The sequence below is a fragment of the Vigna unguiculata genome, chromosome 9 (assembly GCF_037176805.1).
Source record: "Vigna unguiculata cultivar grain cowpea cultivar isolate G323 ecotype 2 chromosome 9, ASM3717680v1, whole genome shotgun sequence".
NCBI lineage: Eukaryota > Viridiplantae > Streptophyta > Magnoliopsida > Fabales > Fabaceae > Vigna > Vigna unguiculata.
In genome coordinates this window covers 31,647,993-31,668,918 of record NC_140800.1, presented here as the reverse complement: position 1 = coordinate 31,668,918, position 20,926 = coordinate 31,647,993, and the positions used below count along the sequence as shown (strand labels likewise).

Here is a 20,926-nt window from a genome sequence, read left to right as displayed (position 1 = left end):
ACTCCCCTAGGGAGGCCTAAGAAATCAAGAAGAAGAGAGGTTAATGAAAATGTAGGTCACTCCAAAGCAAGGAAAAAGTCACTTAAGATGAAGTGCAATAAATGTAACCAATATGGACACAACATTAGAGGTTGTAGAACTACAAAAACCGACAAAGTATAAAATCTCTACTGTGTACATTGTATTTGAAGGGGGGAAACCAAAAAAAAAAAGAATGTTGCAAATGAAGGTACTAATGCATTTGGGATGACAAGGAAAATCAGGTTCAGATCTACCACAACCACCACATCACATGCATCAACAAGTAAGGGAGGAAGAAGATCTAAGAAAGTAGTAGCGACCACAACAGTTTTAGGCTCTCAAGCCACTTTCAACAACCCCTTGGACAACCCATATGACCTATATTGGACCTGCATTGTTTTGTTGTAGAAAGAGATATTTCACCTTTACTTTGAATTGTAATTTTTAGAGTTATGTTATTTTGTTGTACTCAACTTTGTATCAATTTTTGTTTAGACTTTATGGGACAAATATGGCCAATTTGTTTGGGTCACTTGTTATCTTTATGATTGAATTATATATAATATGAAATCTTTTTTGTGATGTTGTTGTTAATATATGTGTTTGTGACGTTTCAATATGATGAATGAGAATTGCATCACAAGGACTAATACACACGTCAAAGTTATAGAGATATATGTGACTTATTCATCATAATAGAGAGATTAATTACAACTAAAATTAATAACACAAGAATGGATAACAACTCCAACTTACACGATAAGAAGGACAAATAACAACTTAAACTTACACCAAATAGAACTGACTTCAACAATAGAGGGACTAACAACAACTTCATATTTTTGAGAAAATATATAACACATGTATTATAATAGACCTAATGTAATTGATAACATTCATTACACACTACCTGTGATGTAACTACCTTTTACAATTCACAAAATATAACAGTAAACGTTCATGATACTACAAAAAATCACATCTTAATTTGACCCATTTTTCTCTTCCATCAACTTCTTCTTCAACTTTTAAGGCACTTTTAGAAGCATTCTTTCATTAACACAAACAATTTCTTCTTCTTTCCTTCTCTGTTAGTCCTCCCCTTTGAGGTTCCACCTCATTAACCTATTAGAAGAAGCTACAATGTATTTCACTTTACAATAAAAAAAAAAATTGTCAAAAAGAAGTACCCCAAATCTAATAAGTACAAATAACTTTGTTACTAATTGCCCAATTTCCACATCTTTAAAGAAATATTCAATTGTTCTTCTGGGTAATGGTTTTCAAAAGCAATGATATTTCTCTAAATCCAGAAAATTTTGATCTAAATTGTGACATCCTAATTGTAAAGATGAAGATGATGACATCGACCACTTGGATCCACAGCCCCATCATATTTCGAAAGGTACAACAACATAAAACCTTAATCTCCAAAATTCACTTTCACCTTTGTTCATGAAATACACCCTAAATCTCAATCTTTTCATTCAACAAACTAACCTCTTTTAAATAGAACCGTTGGTTATCATTATTTTCATTTACAATTTTTATCATCCTCTTTTTGTCAATTAGAATTGAATCAGAATGTTTATAGTGATTACTCACCTTCTTTGCCATTCAATTTCACCAAAATAAAAACTCTCAAAAAATACATGAGTAAAACGAAATAATGATGTTTTCTGGAAAAAAATATTTAATTAAAAAAATAAAACAACACGTGGTGTATAAGTGTCATCACCCGTGTTACAATCTCTAATAATGAATTGAAACATTACTTTTCATGGAAGATAAATTTTAATATCATTGAAAAATAAGGACCAAAGTCAACAATGTCTTTAAATATACAGAGAGCAAATAGTGACACAATTTTGACTCAAACCATTTCCAATTTTATGAAATAGAGAAAAAAAAAAATTTTTCTCTTGATTAATTTTTATGTGCTTTGAAAATAAAAATTATTAATTTATGAAATTTCACATTTTTATTATCATATATTTTAGTCAATATCTTATTATCAATCGATGGTAAGTTATTATTAATGAACTCTTGGATAAGTGTTATTTTCTTTCAAAATTTATGATTTGGTTAACCTCTTGGATAGGTGTTATTTTCTTTAATATAAGTTTAATTTGTTCCCATTGTTTGTTTTCTTTATCTTTTTCATCTTTTATAAATTCATGTATTTATGTCTTTCATTAAAATAAACATGGCTCTGTATTATACTATTTACTTCTATTGTCTTATTTGAATTATAATAATTTTTACTATTTTTCATATAAATACTTTAATGGTTGATATCTTTTTAAATGTATAAAATGGATTTTTTTAGATGTTTTTGCTTTTATTTAGTCATTAAATTATGACATGACGAAGTCTTAATACTTACCAAATAATCTCATGATGTAAATAAATGTATTAACTTTCTTTAGGAAATGCGATTTTGTCACTTTTAATAGAAAAATAGAAAAAAGAATTCAAATAAAAATATAAATGACAGAAAGAAAGAATATTTTTCATCTGTTTCAAATTAAAGAATGTGAAAGAGGGACAAGTAATTTTGCAAAGACACTTATCTCCTTAGGACATTTTCTATTTTTTTTATAAATAGTAAATATTTAATGTAAGAAACAATCATCATATTTTTCTTTGTTTTTATAAATATTCCAGAAAATAATAAAATATTTTTCAAATAAATTACAACTTATACGACATTGAAAATGCAATAAAATAAATTATAGAAGACTGATCCAAAATTTTGAAAACTTAAAACAAACTTAAGATGTATTTTATTTAAAATTTATTTTTCAAAATTTTTTATATAAAATTATTTATTAAATTGTCGAAATTAATTTTATTTAATATTTTTTTTAAATAAATAATAAGATTGATTTGTCTAATCTTTTTTATATATTTTGACATGTTATTACGAGGTTGAGAATCAAACTTATTCTCGTTAGTAACTACTAGTATACATACAGACGTCTGTGTATACGCATTTTTTTAAAATATGAATAATATTTTCTTATTAGTTGGTGATAATAGTGTAATGTTATTAAGTTAATATATAAAATAAATTTATATTTATTAAAAATAAAGTGAAATATTAAAAATAAAGTGAAATGAATAGAAAAATTAATTGTTGATGAATAAAAAAATAAAAAAAGAAAAATAATTTTATAGAAAATAAGTAATAATAACCATTAATTTTAAAAAATTTAATAAATAATTATATTGTAAAGGATATAATTGGTATTATGAAATGTGGACACAAAAGAAGATTCTCTTTATATATTGTTATAGATTTCTCTTTCTCTATTACGGTTTTCACCATAATATTTATATTTTTAATTCAAAGGACACCCCACTTGTATTTTCTAATTCACTTTTCTTATATATTTTTATAAATTTATTCATAACTCTTGTTTGTCATGCAATTAAAGTCTTAATTTTTCTCTTCTAGATGTTTGAATAGTTTATTCTAACTTTTTAGTTAACATATACATATCTATATATTTTTATATAAAATAAAAAATATAATATATAAAATACTACTAAAAAATAAATATATAAAAGGAATTAGTTAAAACAATAAAACATAGTTTGAGCTGTTAAGGAAATAAACTCTAGAATATATTTGTAATATTTTAAAATATCTTTTTTTTTTCTCAAGTCTCAACTTACTTGTAAATATGCAAAGTGTAAATCTACAATGTTTTTTTAGATTGATTAATCATTAATATAAACAGTTAAAAAACATATTATTTTTCTCGATTTGAACTCTAAATCCTAATTCCTAAACAAAACCAGGCAAAAAAAATAACATTTCTAATACTAATATAAATTTATTAAATAAAATAAAAAGAATATCAACACGAATAGAAAAAAAAACATATAAACCATAAATGAAAAAAAAATTATATACACCTGCACTATGAATTTCAAAAAATGAAAATTGTTAAAATCCTCAAAAGAAGAACTATAGAATAAAAGATCAAAGAGGAGAAAGAAGTAAAATAAGTAGATGAGAAGTCACAAAGAGATAAAATAATAAAATTAAATCAGAATTGAAATCATAGAGATAAAAGAATAAAAATTAAAGGAAATTGAAATCATAAATATAATAAAAGAAAATAGAATCAAAGTTAAAGTCACATGGATATAAAAGAAGAAAATATAATCAAAACTGAAATCATATAATATAAATGAAATAAGAAAATATAATCAAAATTAATTATAAGAAAATAAAAATAATTAATCATTTTCATCTTCCTAAAAATATAATTTAAAAATATATATTTTAACTTATTAAATATAATTTATAATGCCAATAAAAATTAACAAACATTAATAATAATTAAATTAATTTTTTTTCTAAACATAATTTTATAATTAATTTAATCGAAATATATTATTCCTAAAATAGGTTTTATTTTTATTTTTTCTAAACATAATTTAATAATTATTTTAGTCGAAAAATTTTTGTACATTTTTTTAGATTTTTAATTAAAGGCATAAAATGAATATTTTACTTACTTTATCATTATCATTATGTTGCTCCTGATTTTAATTACAAATAAGGTATAAATTATATTCTAAATTATAATATACTTTTATAAATATATCATATAGAATACATAATATATTACGAATATTTTACATGGTGTATTATAAATATTTTATAGAATGTACAATACATTATAAATCATTTATAGAATAATTTATTTAATAAAATCAATAATTGAATATTTTTTACAAAATATATAAATGTGTTTTTTAAATAACAGGCTACATAATTTTTTTTAATGTTATTTTTACAAAATTACACACATATATATATATATATATGTATTTAAATTTGATTTTTTTATTTTATAGGATAAGATTAAGATGTATGTAGGATATAATTGTATTTGTGGGGTAGTGTAGATAGTAAAAATTATTTTTGCCACATGGGCTGGATCTGAAAGAGAATAAGGGAAGGAAGGCGGCAAAGTTTCATAATATTCCAAAAGTGAGAGAAAGAATCACTCTCTAGCGCCCTAATCATTGCAGTACAATATTTTACACTTCAAAATTTGAGGAATTTTGTGGTTTTTATCATACTAAATTTCATGAATGTGTGGTCTTTCACTGGATTTGTTAGGAAAGACGAGGACCCCTCATGGCTGAGATTGAGAATTGTTCCTCTGAACCAACAACAATCAACCAATTTCAGAGTCAAATTTCGATGAACAATGGAATGCAAAGTTCAGACATGTCTGAAACCTCCTCCAATTCTTCACGGAAAAGAAAAGGTAAAGGTAAGAAGGTATCATTCAAGAGACGGAACCCTAGCGTGGTTGTTCGACGTCATAGGGCTAATAATGTGGACACTATTGGCCTTCCTCTTGGAATGTCATTTGCAGCAGTTATGGCTCAGGTAAAGGCTCATCTTAAAGTTTGTTTCTTGAAGTTTTCTTTGTTCCTTTTAAAGTTTGCTTCTTGAAGTTTTCTTGGTTCTAATTTTGGTTATCATTACTCAACATTGGTTTTAATTATATGATTTTTTCATTCGAAACTGATGACTCGTGTCTTGTATGAGCATTGACTCATTTAACCATAGGTGAGGGTTAATGAGTTAGTGTTTTTAAGTTTTTCGGTTAATTATTGCTTTGATCTGTTAATATTATTGCTTGATATTGTGTATGAGAAACTTTTTTAATTTATTATTAATTTTGAAGGTGTTGTATAGAAAAGATGTAGCTGCTGAGAGTACATCTCCAAGTCATCTTTCAATGGTAATTTTCTTCCCTGTTTTAGAAGCAAACTTGAATAATATTTGATAAAGCATATCACACTAACTCCTTTTTAGATTTTTTAGATCGTACTTTGCACATGACTCTCTTCATTTTTATTGATAACAATAACTTCATCTACAGGTTGATACTGTCTAATACTTTCTTTTCGAACAATTAGTATGTTGGGGTATTCATTTAATGTACAATCACATGTTCTTACAATTAATTAAATTACAATGGTGTAAGGGTAAAGAGGAAGGGGTACTGTGCTTGTGAGTATAATGTGCAAGGACATCAATGTAAAATTTTTCAAATAATTGAAGGAGGTTAGTGTAAGTAGAAATGAAATGGGTATTTGGGAGATTTGATGGAACTTCAGTAGGAGGAAGTGTAATTTTTCCTATTTGATGCCAATGTGTGTACCATTTATACGCAAAACATTTTATGAAATGACTCATGGAGATATTTGTTATGCTTGTTTTGATGATTGAAAAATTTACAAATGCTATCCTGCATGCAGATGTGTACATCAGCTATCAAGGAATCTCTTGCCAGTGTAAGCCAGATCAATTGGTGATTCATCATTCAATTGCAGTTTTACTATGTTGTTTCTACAGCCGTTCATATCAACAGCATTAAGCAGCTCTTGATTTGACATTTTCCTACTCGGTTTCAGGTTTTTGGAGATAAGCTAGATGGTTTGACAAGGAACTTTGAGCAATCTTTTAGTAGCACATTAACTACTCTGCAATCAGTTTATGAATCATCCAAGTGCAATGAAGGAAATAAATTGAATAATATGAAGATGGAAATTCTGAGTTCTAGATTGACTCTTGACAAAGGAGAATGCTCAGGTGATACTTTTAGAGAGAGTGGTCCTTCAAGACCATATGATACTGAAATCCATCCATCAATAAGTCGTGATCTTGTTGAAGAGGTCAGGGATAACTTTCATACTGACTCAGTCAGTCGTGATTATCCTGAAGATGACAGGGGAAGGGATAACTTTCATGATTCTCCTGAAGAGGGCAGCAGAGATAAAATTCTTATGGATTCAGTTAGTCGGGATCTCGCATTGTATGGACAATCAAACCAAATGGTTTCTTTTTCTCAAATATCTTTTGGATCTGTAAATAATCCTATGGTTAGTATTTTTGAGAAGTCTGTCACAGAGCAGTGTCGTTCTAATGACCTCAAGGCACTTGAAATTGGCCTTAAAATGGAAGAATTGAACATGAAAAAGGATGAATTGGCTCTCAACCGTGATTTGAATAGTCTAAGCAGATCGAAATTAGCCATGGGAGAATCAAAGGCATCTTTCAAGGCTGAAAAGTTTAAGACCGAGTTAGAAGATACCAGGCATGGTGAACTCAAAAAGAAGTGCATAGACTGTCTTATCACTGGTTTGCTCATTATGTCATCCTCACTATTCTATGGTGCTTATGTCTATTCCTATGAACGGATTGCTGAAGCTACTGAATCATGTACACCGTCAACCCAGGCAAGTGTAATCTTTTGTTTTTCGCTGGTTACATGTTTTTGGTGCACGTGAAATATTGAGGCTACTGCATCATGCTCTGGTTTTGCAGAAAAACTTAATCAGAGTTTTTGCCTTGTGTCTTTGGTTCTATGATTCTTATCAGGAACCTTTTTTTGGATGCTGCAGATTGTTTTTCTGTTGTTTGTAGTAGCTACATTAGTAGTATTTTTAGTCACTGTAGCCCTGTTCAAAAAGTGTTCGGTGAAAAATAACTAACAGTGAGCATATTGCTGAAATTTTATTCAGTGAAAAAACTGATCTTTGTTAAGATTTCCATGTTTTTCTTAAAAGTAAGTCTTTGTCATGCATGATCAAAGATCCACGCATCGTCTTTCCTTTGTCTGTACTCTAATTTAAGATAAGATGCACACCATGTATAGTAAGATGTTTTTCTCACTGTACTTCAGTGATTTCATATGCATATTACTCCAGGATTGCCTTGGCCCAATTGAAAGGTATTAATGATGTTTTTTCTTTCCATTTTAGGAATCTTCCTACTGGTGGACTCCCAAGTCAGTGACCTCATTCAATTCAAAGTTTCATATTTTGTGGTGCCAGGTTCAAGTTATGAGCCGAATGGTGTTTGGTGTCTTGATGATTTTTGCAGTTGCATATTTGCTCTTGCAGCGATCAACAACATCATCATCACAGACTATGCCTGTTACTTTCATCCTTTTAATGTTGGGAATTGGTTGTGGCTATTGTGGCAAGCTGTGTGTGGAGACACTAGGTGGTAGTGGTAATGTGTGGCTCTTATACTGGGAGATCCTATGCTTGCTTCATTTCTTTTCCCTATGCTGGACCCCTGCATTGTTCCAAATCCTTCATGGACCAGTCACTGCATGGCAAACAACGCATAAAAAAACAATTTTTCAGTATTGGATTCGCAGAGTTCTCTTCTATACCATCTTGCTAGTGTTTCTACCACTGTTCTGTGGTCTCATGCCATTTGCTACCCTAGGTCAATGGAAAGACCATTTTACATTGAAGGGGTCAGATTTTAACGGATCGGAATGGTAAAGCACTGTTTGGTCGTGGATTTAAGACTGTTCATGAGTTCTTACTGAGGGAGATGTAATTTTTTGGAGGTATAAATTTATGTAGAATGATGTAAATGTATGACAGTTAATTATCATTTTTTTGTAACAATTATTTTAAAGTTGTAAACAGAATGTTACATTTTATAATTTCATGGTTGGAGTCAAATTTCTTGGAATTTAGATTGGGAATATTTTTCAGTGGGAGAAATTTGAATATTAGATGTCTTTTTCATTTGAAGGAGTGTTTTCCTTCTTTTATCCCATAATTTCTTATCTTCCCTCTCGTAATATAAGATGTGACCAACATATTTCATATAACAACACTTAATAATTAATTTAGAAATACATTTTGCAATTTATAATCTGGAAAATATCTGGATTTGATTTGAATTATATAATCTATAACTATATTTTATATTTATGTAACTTTTCTGGATTACCCAGTTTAAAATATTGGTTCTAATTATGTAATTTGGAATCATGTTATAGATTGTAGATTATATTGCTCAATTTTTGGAATATAATCTCCCAATAATTGCTCAATTTTTGTTCAATTTTATTTATTACAATAAAATCTTGCTTGGGACTTGTATATATTGGAACATCATCTCAATGTTTTTAGGTAGATTGAGAGTATAGTTTTGAAGAAATGAGGAACTCTTTTAACAAACCTAGGGATGAGACGGCAGGGGAAGTCACTCTATTTTAATACAAAACTATTGTGTTTTTATTAGAGAAAATGCAAGCATTAAAATGAACAGGGGCATAATGTATTCAAAATATGGTAAAAATTTATAGAAATCTGTAAAATTGAGAGCAAATCGTAATATATAAAGTGAGACATAAAAGAAATGTAAATTTTAATAAATTTCAATAAATAGTAAAGAATATGAAACTGTTTTAGAAATTGTAGTTTTTTATGCTTTAAGGTTAGTATGATGCTAGACTATTAACTTGGAACAGGTTTAAATGTGATTGATAAAAAGTTGAGTTTTGGTATGTAGTAAACTAAAATTTTAACTCTAAGTTAAATTTAATTAGTTTGTATTACAAGTCAACTATGGAATCGAGTCTAAGCGAACTTGAGTTGATTTAGGTTGTTGTTAACCTTGAGTTTCACTGAGTTTAATATTCTAAAAGATGTTGGTTCTAGTTTTCATGTATTTATATTTTTTAAAAAATGTTCTGTAAAAAATTGAAAATGAACATGTACTTAATATAATCTGAATTTTTACGGATAAATTCTAGAACTTTACAAATTAAAAATATATTATTTTCTAAATAATATTTTTCAAAAAATTATAAAACAAAACGTAAAGAATGGGGATTGAAAGTAGAACCAGTATTTAGTTTGAATCCCGTGGCTAGAGTTCATTTTCAAGCTTAAGCACGATTTTTCTTTTCTTTTTTATACTTTAGTTTCAATATATAATTTAAAAAATGCATTAATTTAACTTTAGATAGTTTAATCTAAGAATTTACAAATTCTTTAGGAAACATTATAAATGCACACTTTCAAAGAGAAAGAGCCCGTTCAGTTGGTTAGTAAATAAAGTTGATAATCACCATTTAGTACATATCATTTTTAGCAATTTAATGTATGCCAGAAATGAAGCAAATTGTACGAATTGAGAAACATGTTCAATTGGTTAGTAATAAAGCTCAAATTATAATTTAGTACTCATGGTCATGGTCGTGTCTCTGATTTGCACTGTCCAGTCCTATTACAACAATTTCTCTGTAAACCATTACCAACCTCCAAATTTACAAACAGTTAAGATCACCTTCCACTCTCAACCTCTCATTCAAAGCCTTCGGAACTTTCCTTGATGGTGGTAACATAACACATAATAACCTCAACAGAATTCACGGAATTCCACAAAATTTGTCCTTTCAACAAATCATCCTTCGATGTTAAAATAACAAGTAATTTATTTTCATTTAACTTCTAATCAAAGCCATACAACTCATCAATGGTTAAAGAATCCGAAAGTCGAAACCAAAGCAAGAGCCAAAAAATTGAAGCTCCTGAATACATGTAATTCTCCACAAATTGAAAATCAGAAACTCGTCCAATATATTCCTTCATGCAGCTACACTTCTGACGAGGCACCAAGTGGTTGCCCCTTGATCGTCAAAGATGACTAGATATCTGTTGGCAACAAGCCTGCAAATGAACTTGTCATCGTCTTGAATCCAGTTACAGAACCTCATGAGCCTTTCCGTAATACCTGTTTATAAATGGAGACTGCCAGCACAGAATGGTATGTACACGATACATTAGACATACATGAAAAATGTATTGTGAATGCATCGATTAATCAACTAGCTATAATATCGGGCAAATCCTTCTAAATGAATACTGTTTTAATTAGTAAGAACACGACAGAAATAGAGTGGCTTAACAATTTTACGATTTTCCACATCTGATTGGGACCAGCTAGTTGCATTCATACAACAAGCACAGCATATTTCCAACCAAAGATGAAAGAAAAATCAAACACTTCTTTCAATCAATGTTCTTTGGCAGCTTGGGCCCTTCCCTGTCAAATTTATATTATATGTGCTGTAGACACATGCAAGTGTGTGTGAGAACTAAAATTGCATTTCAAATCTTCCACGACGTTCGTTACAAGTAGTGTTGGATAATTTACGGAAGCATTTCCATTTTTAAGGGAAGTAATTGATGCTTAATGTTGTACTAAGATGTTAACATAAGAATTGGAACTCCAAAAATATGCGTTAGAATGCGCAAGCGCTTACCTTAACATTTGATACATCAGGTGCATCTGGACTTTGCATGGGGTAAAACTTACAAAATCTCATAGTCTCAAATGCAGCTTTAGTTTCTTCACTCATTTCTGCAATGGCTTTTCTTCGAGACTCACTGGCCTACAGGAGACATAATAGGTAAAAATGTATAAAACAACACACTATGGGCAGAACCAAAAGTAAAAGTACCTCTCTGTTAGCTTTCTTTGCTTCGCGTACTTTTTCTTTGACAAATTCCTGAAACAATAAAATGATCAGTCAAACTGCTACTTGAAAGAATTGGAAACTTGAATCGCTTCATGATTTCCCATTACTCAATACCTTAAAAGTATCTTTTTGATCTTCCGATAACTCCTCCTCCTCTATAAGCTTATCTGTGAACTCCTGTGAAATATAGAACAAATTTATGAATTAGAACTTTGTCAATTATTATCTATTATATTCATTATATCACAGTACTAGTAAGTATGTGTCAATCACTTAACATTTTTCTCGACACATAAAATATCAATTACTGTCATACAGGATCTATATGACGCTATATGAAAAAGTAAGTGATTTCTGACGTAATTTATTTTAAGTGATTCTTAGATAAGAAAATTTCATGTGTTTGTTTACGCAAAGAGAAAAGTACCTTTGTAATTCAAAGTGACTTCTATCTATTCTACCATACGGGTCTTTTTTCTTTTCTGCTTCTTTTTTTTCTAACTAAGTTTATCCAAACATGTTAAAAATCCTAATAAGTGATTATTTTATTTAATAAAAATAACAATTTCTAAAAAAATTTAAACAAATAGACCCACAATATTATAGATTAAAAGTAGTGATTTTAAATTTTAGATTGATTAAAAAGTACTTAAGTTTATCCTAAACAACAAACATCAGATAGATAATTCAATACCTCAAGCTCGTCTAATTCCCAATCAAATTCACAGAAAACCTGCAAGAAAAGAAGAAAAGTGGTAGATAAGTAAACAGGTAGAAAACTCAGTATATAATATTAACCTGCCTCACTCATGTAAACATGTCAATAAACATGTATTTGCAGAAATTATCTCACTCATAATTACCGGCTTTGGCTCTACTGGAAACATTATTTGAACTTCAGTGCTTTGTTCAAGTTCATCTTCCTTAAACGGCTGGTAGAAATCTGTTGCATAAATAACAAATAAAGGATATAACAAATCAAATCATAACCGTAAAAAGATATAACTATCTATATGTTCCGTCCACTAACTATTGTATACAAGTTACACCTAGTATACATATGTGACAAATTTTATTCTAGAGTTAGAAACTCACAAGGCAAGCAGTACTCGTATTTCTTCACACGATCCAACTTCAGATGTTTCAATGCAGCCCTGTATCACAAAGATCCATATCACAAGACAAAAGCCAGTCATGAGCAAACATGCTACACTTATTGATCTAAAGTTTCAACTAGCAGCTAGTTGCTACAATAGAGGACAACTTGCACATAGATATAGAGCAGTGAAAATGGCACAAAATATTAAAGCACTGGACTTTCAGTTTTCCCAACTAACTTTACTTTGTGTCCATTCAACTGAAATCGCATACTCATTTATTTATTTTATAATATTTACATGCATATAGCTGAATCTAGAATAATTATATAAAGTCCGAAAAACTTGGCAACAGAACCTATCATATCAAGAACAGACTTTTGAATAATGTTTTGTCACACAACACTATTGCAAATGACAGCAATTGTCACGTAACGCAAGTCAAGTAAGCTGAGTCATAATTGAATTATGGTGTTTAGACTGCTATACTTAAGTAAAAAGAGTTGTGTCCTGACTATCAGTTATAACTTTTAGTTTAGTGGTAGTGTTCAATCCAACAAATACAAGCACAGTTGCACCAGTGAGAGAGCATGCTTTCCATGTTTACTGTTTAAGACACACAACTACTACTTTAATCAGAAGCACGACCCTTGTTTTAAAGGCCTGGCTTTAAAGAGTAGTATCTCCTCCAATGAGGAAAATGAGGAAGGACCACCTTTTCCAATTCAGCGGGATTGACACATAAGTAGAAGTTCATTATCAAATGAGACACAAGACTCCAGTTTGAGGTGGGGGTACTCTTCTTGACATAAAGAGCGGGCTTAACTCTACATCAATCACTTAAGAAAGCACCAAGGAATTACATAAAGTTAAAAAATAATATAATGGATGCAAAATCAAACAGAAATAAAATGATTAGTTCTAGGTAACCAAATTTACCTTCAAAATGGAAAGCAATAGAAACTAACAAACAAGTACAGAGACAACAAAAACAAAGGAAAAAAGGTGGCAGGGGATTCAGATACTCAAACATATAAAGTTGCAAGAGGCAATGTTTCTTATAAGAAACATAACTTCTCAAAGTAAATCTATTAAATTGGAACTTTTAACAAATCAAACATCTTTAATAATAGTGCATTACTGATCTTGAAAAGTAAAAAAAGACTGAACTGAAACAGGATATTGATACAGACTGAAGGAAAGGACAGAGAGCGTCATACCTTCTCTGGGTGCAACTTAAGATAAATATTTGAGATTTTAATCTGTCAACTTGGCTTGCTCTGTTGTAAGACAACAAAATTATATTGATATTCAGAGATGATTATGAAGTAATATGTAAACGAAACCTCCAAAATTGCAAAAATTTAGAAAAATACCGGTCCTCCAGGGGGATATATGGAACCCAGTCCATTTTCATTTGTGTCATGGGTATTATTTCTTCAGATTCTCTCTGAACGGAGTTAATCCCGATTTTATCTGATGGTGGGAAAGGTGAAACTACCTGAATTCAAAAGGAAGTGAAATATCTTACATTTAAATAAAATTGAAAAAAAAAATACAATAGTCAAAATCGATATAAATCTCATAAAACTGATTCCAACAACATTTACGCCTCAAAGTCTGTAAAATGGAATTTCCAACCATATGTATATGCTCAGGGCCATGCCCCACAAGGAGTGACGCACAACACATTCACTGCTGGAAAACACAAATTCTTAAGTATAGGAATAATCTGTGAGATATTAGTTTATAGATACTGTTGATTCATTTCAACTGATACATTAGATTTATGTATAGGAGTCTGTTGACAATTTTGGGAAATAGAGAAAGCTTGTTCTAGGAACAAATCCTTGTGACTATGGGATTGTTTTTATATATCCAACCCTAGTATTAACTAAAATTACAGCAAGGCTAATATAAAACTTCCTAAAATGCATCAGGAACGATCATAGTTTTAACACTCCCCTCAAATTGGTGAAATAAATGTTTGTCAATCCCAATTTGGATATAATTCTTTCAAAGCTATTGCATTTCAGCCCCTTTATAAGTATATATGCAAGTTGACTCTAAGTGGACACATATAGAATGCAAATTAAGTCATTGTCTAACTTTTTTGTTTGATAAAGTGACTATTCACCTTGATATGTTTTGTTCTATAATTCTATAATGTCGTACCAGGTTAACCTTAGGTTCATTCCACCTTATTTTCCAGCATAAAATTTATTAAAATATTTATGACATAATTGACCATGTGTAACTTTCTTCAAGAAAAGTTAAAGAAACATGTCTCATTGTTTGTTTTAAGGTTTTGTTTTTCGGACTTCTCTTTATGTTTTCATTGTTTGAAACAAACACAATGGTAATAATATTGGGTTGGATTCTTAGGAATAGAAAGATCCTAGAATGACCTTTTCTCTTCTTGAATTCTAGATTGTTCCCAAATTTCCTATCATCAGGTGCAAGTTCTATTGTTGAAGCTAATTCTGCAGGTGTTGGTTCCAATTTCTTTTACATCTTCAAGGACAACTATGCTAGTGCTAATGTTTGTTCCAATTTCTGGTTCAAAACTTGGAAGTAAGAGCAACAACTCGTCTTCCTTTCTTACTTTCTCTCCCAGAAGATTTGGTTGCTTGAAGTGGTTTTCTTGTTCGTTTGAAGGTGACATCTCTAAATAGGCTCATGCTAGGCATCACTGCCATTACATGAAGATTTTATTAAGAAAGAAAAAAAAAACAGAAAAGAAGAACATGGGGAGGCCATACTAAACTCATGATAAAATTACATCACACACATAGGCAAAAAAATACCTATTACATAAACAAAGTAAAAACGTGGATGGTTAATAATAAGCCCATGATACTTTGAACTCCATATACCATGAAAAAGGAAAATTCCTCAGCAAATTGATAAATTGAACATTAGCCAAACTTCTCACATTCCAAAAAAGGCCTTTAAAACTCATTTTCTAGAAATCCTTGTTTTGAATGATTTAGTATTAATTTTCTTTGCTCTACTCCGACCAGGTTTCCTTATGGTCTGAATTGGCTCATCATCCTATTCAGTATTAGAATCTTTCCTCTCATCAATCATGTTAGCCCATTTAGAAGCTAGTTTCAACGGGGACAATTTGTTTTATGAGGTGAAAAATTCATATCCTTTTTTTGTGATTGAGTACCTCCAAATACACACTTCCACAATATCATATTTCCCCCTTGCATTACTTTGAAAACTTGTACAAAGGATACAACCAAATATTCTAGGTTGGAGTTTATTGCTAAATGTGGGTAAAATGAGGAGAAGATTTTCATGAGACTCTCTAGAGGCTAAGGTTTTAGAAGATAACCTATTTCTTAGGTAGCAATAAGTATAGCTTCCGTTCAAAAATTTTTGGAATATTGTTTCGAAAAAGAAGACCTTTAGTTTGGTCAGCTAAGTTCCCATTCTTTCTTTTTACAATTCCATTTTGTTTGGGTTTGTGAACACATGAAGATTCATGAATTATCCTTTCCTTTTGACATAAAGATAGATCACAAAATTAAAATAGTCTTTTGCATTATCAGATTTAAGACTTAATTATGTTATAATAATCCCAAATTGATTTTAATCATTAGACAAATCGTAAGAAAACAAAGCTAAACACATTTTGTTTCAATAAGAAAATCCAAGTCACTCGTGTATAATCATCTATGAAGAATGGAGAATATGTGAAGTATGTAGGGAGTGATGTCATGGTCATTGGCTTCAGAATCCACCATCAAATAATGGTCAAAAGGGTGTATAAGAAATATGAAATCCAAGAGAACTAGGAAACTTGCCACAAAATGTTAAGGACCACGTCTACGTGGGCTTCTCCTATTTACTGAGGAGATATCTTACCCTTTCTATCTCCTCATGATTCAATTGGACATATTCTTTCCTCCTTTTCACCCTCACTCTCGGCTTAGGGGTTTTACGTGTAATTTTCTAGCAGTTCTCTCTTGTGTGGTGCGGTTTATTGTAGTAGATACACCAAATCCCTTCATTCCTTTTTTCTTTATTGGGAAATCCACCTTTTCCTGTAATTAGTAACCATGGTTGTTCCTCTTCGATCACCATTGTTGAACTCTTGTTAGTTGGAGTTTTCAGCATCGGCTCTCTATTGCTTTCTTTACTTCAAGCCCTACGACTTTCTCCTTTTCAAGGACCAACCTTTCCTTTTCCTTTCAAGATGATCTTAATGAGTTCCGACCATTTAATTCTTTCCATTTAACCGATAAGCAGAATGAAAATTTCGCAATTCTCCAACATTTTGAGACTTGTTGTCTCTGACTTCCAGGGAAGGGTTGTTAACGATTCAAACATCACAAGTAGGTGCGGTCAAGGCACGACGAGAAGATGAGAATCACGCAACAACGAAGGCAGCAATGACGATCTGAGTCCCACAGCAGTGTAAGCTGCACCTTACAGTTAGGTTGTCTCGTAGCAATGAAGGTTGAACCTTAGGGTTGAGATTAGAGGCTCCTAAAGAACAGGAGCACTGGTACCACATCTCAATTTTAGGAATAATTTGTGAGACATTATTTATGAGATACATTATATTTATTTATTTATAAAGATACAAAATAAAAATACAGCAAGACTAATATAAAACTTCCTACATTGCATAAGGAACAACACGGTTTAGACACAAATGACTATTCCTGATTTTCACAATCTAATTTTCGTCCAAACAAAAAAAAAAATTAAGCCCCAATCAATTTAGCCAACAGATAACAGAACCAAGTTTGACAACTTACAGCTACAACAACAGGTATGCAGACAACTTTGCTTTCATCTTTGAACCACACAAGTTGAGCTGGAAACATCAAGAACGATAATCAGTAAGATGAAACAGCAAATAAAAGGAAATTGGCAACAAATCAAGCTCAAGCGGTGCCCTAGCAAAATAACAAAACACTAAAGTTTGCATGCTACTTACGCTCGGTGCAGCCAAAGAGATACACCCTTTTTCCATGCAGCACACCACCCTCTTCAAATGCATTCTGAACTCAATTTTTGACCAAATTAAATATTTAATCTCAAAAGCTTAAGTAAATTCACCATAATCTAAAGCGAAAGTTTAGGTTCACAACAATACTCACTTCCAGGTTAGAGAAATTCCACTTGTATTGATACACGGAATCCAATTGATCCCACTGGCATCACATAAGAGGCATTCAGAAGAGGAAAAAAAACGTGACAGAAATGATGTTGTGAGAGAAGAAGATCTAGGAAATAAACAAACAAACCTCTGTTCCTACAGGGAACGTTTCCCTCCACAAGTCCTCCTACAACAAATATTTATTACCAAAATGCAAAAATCATTAGCCGAACAATTTTACAGTCTGAAACAAATATCACCACCACTAAATTGGATCTAGAACCATAAGCTACAGTTCAAACCCTCGACAAAGACACATAATCAACTTAAAAAAGAAAAAGTATAAATTGAAATATTAGGATGTAGCAGTACTAAATTGCGCTTGTCTTCGAAGTACTCGTCTTGCTTGGGAGGCTTAATTTTAGGGGATCGCTTCTTGCGTTGCTTGGGCTCTTCAGTCTGTTTCGCGTTCCTCTTAGTTCCTTTGCTCATTGTCAATTCAGAGAGAGAGAGAAAGAGAGAGGTGGATCGATTGGATTTAAAAAGGGAAAGAGGAATAGCAAATTTGTGTGAGTGATAATTTAGTTTAGGTTGATTTGTGAACAATTGAGGTGAGTGATACCGATAGCTGAAGGAGGAGGGAGAGAGGGTATAAATTTGAATGAGACAAAAACGCGAACTCTACAAGAGGCGGGGATCGGTAGGTGACAAATACTTTTCAAATTTCCCAGTCACAACTCAAACCTGTTTTTATAAATAATAAATAAATAATAATATAATAGATTGCACGTGTCCGAGTGCAAATTAAAAATAACATTCATTAGTAACAATCAGCGAACATATACATATTTGATTTTTTTATTTTCAAAAAAAAATAGTTAACATCATTAATAAATATATAATTAATTTTTAAAATAGTTATTAAATATAAAATTAAAAAGTAAGATATGTAAAAAAAAAATTAAAATAATAATTTAAAGTAAAAGATGTTTTAGAATAATAATTAAAAATAAATTATTTTTAAAATAATTAAGGGTAAAACTAATATTATAAAATATGAACAGAAAAAAAAAATTCTTCATATATTATTATAAATTTAGTTTGAATACCGAGATTTAAAAAAGAACATTAAAATTCAGATATATATTAAAAATTTAGCTATATATTAAATTATATATATTTTTTCTTAGGAAACAAACTTATTTAAGAAAAACAATTCAAGACATAATTTGTATAAGTGCACTTCATATTCTATCAGAGAATATATATATATATATATATATATATATATATATATATATATATATATATATATTCATCTAAGGTGTAAAGGTGAAAAAAATTATAAATAAGAATAAATCATGTTTTTTTTATCTCTTGTTTCTCTCTACAAGTCATTTATATTTTTTACATTTCTTCAATTTCAATCTTTTATGTCTCATTCATGTTCTTGTAATCATATATTTAAACTAAACTTTGTTGTTCATTCATTTATTTAATTTTACACACTTGAACTTAATTCATCCTTTGTAACTTTATTTTTTTATTTGACCATGTTTACATTATTTTTTGAATCTATACATATTACAATTGAAACCATCATAAAAGGCAAAAAAATTCACCTCAAACAACAACAAAAATCAAAACACAAGTATTTAACTATAAGTAGAAATTTCTACTCACTCTTATTTTATGACACGCAGCACTCATTTTCCTCCTCACCTCTCAATGCAACATCCGGTAAAAGATCCTTCTTACACGTGGTCTTCTACCAAAGTATTTGTCTTCCTCAACAAGCTTAAAGCATAAAGCTTTTGGCAAGAACCAGATCTTTATCTTTTCTCTACAAATAAAACTTTTGCAATTTTAAAATTTGAATTTTGAAATTTTCAGCGCCTTACATTTATTTCTCTACAAATAAAACTTTTACAATTTCAAAATTTGAATTTTGAAATTTTCAACGCCTTACATTTATTTCTCTCATCATGTGCATTTCTCTGTGCACACACACCTCTCCCATTCTCCAAATGCAAAATCTTCATCTTTTTCTAATTGTGACATTATTTATTATCACAAACCCTATTGCACACCATATCCAACATACATGAAAACCTCATCCTCTTCTCGCTTCTTTCCTATATACTTTTCTCTCAAATATGCTTTTTCACAATTCAGAAATCTATATGCCTTTTCATCATTTCAAAAATTTGATTTCTTTCTTCAACAAATGTAGTTATTATTAGATTTGCCTTAATGATTTTCATTTTGAGATGCATAAAATGTTTGAGAAAGAGAAGAAGAAAAGTTCAAAGAGCTCTTAAAAGTCGAAGAGGAGGGTCTCAAGTAGAAGAACCAACATTGTTTTTGTTACGTTTGAATTTTAAACTCTTTGATTTTTATTATTTTCCTAGTTTTTAAAGATTTGATTTTTATGTAAAATGGTTTGATGCTTTTGAAATCCTAATCTAATTTCCACCATATGAGACTGTACTATCTAATTTTTCTTGACCACTAATCTTTTATTCATTCTTCAAAAGTTGGGGATTTCTTGCAAAACAGGTGTTAGGGATTTTTTATGCAAACTATTTTTTTAATTCGTTCCATAATCGGTAAGATATGCACTTTGGCCTTTGTTGGTGCTCTAACACTTGTTTATTCCAAGGGTTTTATTGTGCACATTAATTATAGTGTAACCTACGAGCAGTACCACATATCTCTTGGTGATGGATGTGGTGGATTGCGATGGAGCTTTAGGTGAAGGCCACCAAGGACCTATTACACCAAGATAGTCATTCCCAAAACCAAGGCACTCTCATCACACTAATCTTTTATTGCTTTCAATGAGAGTTTTTTTTTGTAGCTATTAAAATTTAAAGAAGTTATATGAAAAAAAAAATTCCAATTTTAACTTTTTTATTGTCTTATTTTTCTTTCCTAAAAGTTTGTTTTGCTTCCAGTGTCTCTTTTGACTAAGCCACCAAACTCTACATTGGAGGGAAAATGGGTTACATGGCTTGGGGGTTTCAAACACGGTTTTGTTGCTTTCTGTGCATACCGAAGCGAAAGCTCGTTACCACATAATCAGTTAAAAGAATTGTTGCTTGGTTTGGAACTAACAAGTTTTTTGTTTCTTTCATCAATAAGCCTCCTAATGGATTTGAGTCTATGGAAGAGCTTTACCAAAAGGATTCATAGAAAGGGTCGGAGAAGGAGGAATTGCATATGAAGGTTGGGTGCCATAACAATTGATCTTGGGACATTTTTCTGTTATTTTGAGTGCCATTGTTGTCAAGGGTTTTGCTAGAATCCTACAATATTATTTTCCTGCTTGGCATGCTTCCTAGAAGGGATAT

At 30.4% G+C, this 20,926-nt stretch overlaps 2 protein-coding genes across 3 annotated transcripts; one reads left to right on the top strand and one right to left on the bottom strand.

The window, feature by feature from the left end:
- Positions 1-4,947: 4,947 nt before the first annotated feature.
- Positions 4,948-8,558, top strand: CPR5 (protein). 2 transcript variants are annotated; one of them, XM_028086442.2, is made up of 6 exons: positions 4,948-5,032; positions 5,165-5,440; positions 5,742-5,798; positions 6,319-6,354; positions 6,475-7,299; positions 7,825-8,558. In XM_028086442.2, exons 2-6 carry the CDS (start codon positions 5,183-5,185, stop codon positions 8,356-8,358), a joined length of 1,710 nt encoding a protein of 569 aa, XP_027942243.1. In that variant the 5' UTR covers positions 4,948-5,032; positions 5,165-5,182; the 3' UTR covers positions 8,359-8,558. The 2 variants fall into 2 exon arrangements, with proteins under 2 accessions (XP_027942243.1, XP_085522310.1); XM_085666184.1 differs by lacking the exon at positions 4,948-5,032 and having other exon boundaries at positions 5,039-5,440.
- A 1,727-nt stretch (positions 8,559-10,285) lies between these two features.
- Positions 10,286-18,254, bottom strand: LOC114196330 (protein HEAT INTOLERANT 4-like). The gene is made up of 14 exons (XM_028086942.2): positions 17,946-18,254; positions 17,722-17,760; positions 17,575-17,628; positions 17,412-17,475; positions 17,230-17,288; positions 13,831-13,955; positions 13,675-13,734; positions 12,453-12,511; positions 12,221-12,300; positions 12,052-12,090; positions 11,472-11,534; positions 11,340-11,387; positions 11,142-11,270; positions 10,286-10,626 (listed from the first exon to the last, which is right to left on the bottom strand). The coding sequence occupies exons 1-14, from the start codon at positions 18,063-18,065 to the stop codon at positions 10,579-10,581; spliced, it is 987 nt and encodes a 328-aa protein (XP_027942743.1). The 5' UTR covers positions 18,066-18,254; the 3' UTR covers positions 10,286-10,578.
- Between the last annotated feature and the right edge of the window lie 2,672 nt (positions 18,255-20,926).

Bases quoted from the DNA above. Each gene is read 5' to 3' on its own strand.
- CPR5 (XM_028086442.2), top strand. From the start codon at position 5,183: ATGGCTGAGATTGAGAATTGTTCCTCTGAACCAACAACAATCAACCAA. The intron at 5,441-5,741 runs GTAAAGGCTCAT...TTAATTTTGAAG, and splicing joins TTGCAGCAGTTATGGCTCAG to GTGTTGTATAGAAAAGATGT. The intron at 6,355-6,474 runs GTAAGCCAGATC...ACTCGGTTTCAG, and splicing joins TCAAGGAATCTCTTGCCAGT to GTTTTTGGAGATAAGCTAGA.
- LOC114196330 (XM_028086942.2), bottom strand. From the start codon at position 18,065: ATGAGCAAAGGAACTAAGAGGAACGCGAAACAGACTGAAGAGCCCAAG. The intron at 12,301-12,452 runs GTGAGTTTCTAA...TTTATGCAACAG, and splicing joins ATACGAGTACTGCTTGCCTT to ATTTCTACCAGCCGTTTAAG. The intron at 10,627-11,141 runs GTAAGCGCTTGC...CTGTGCTGGCAG, and splicing joins CTGATGTATCAAATGTTAAG to TCTCCATTTATAAACAGGTA.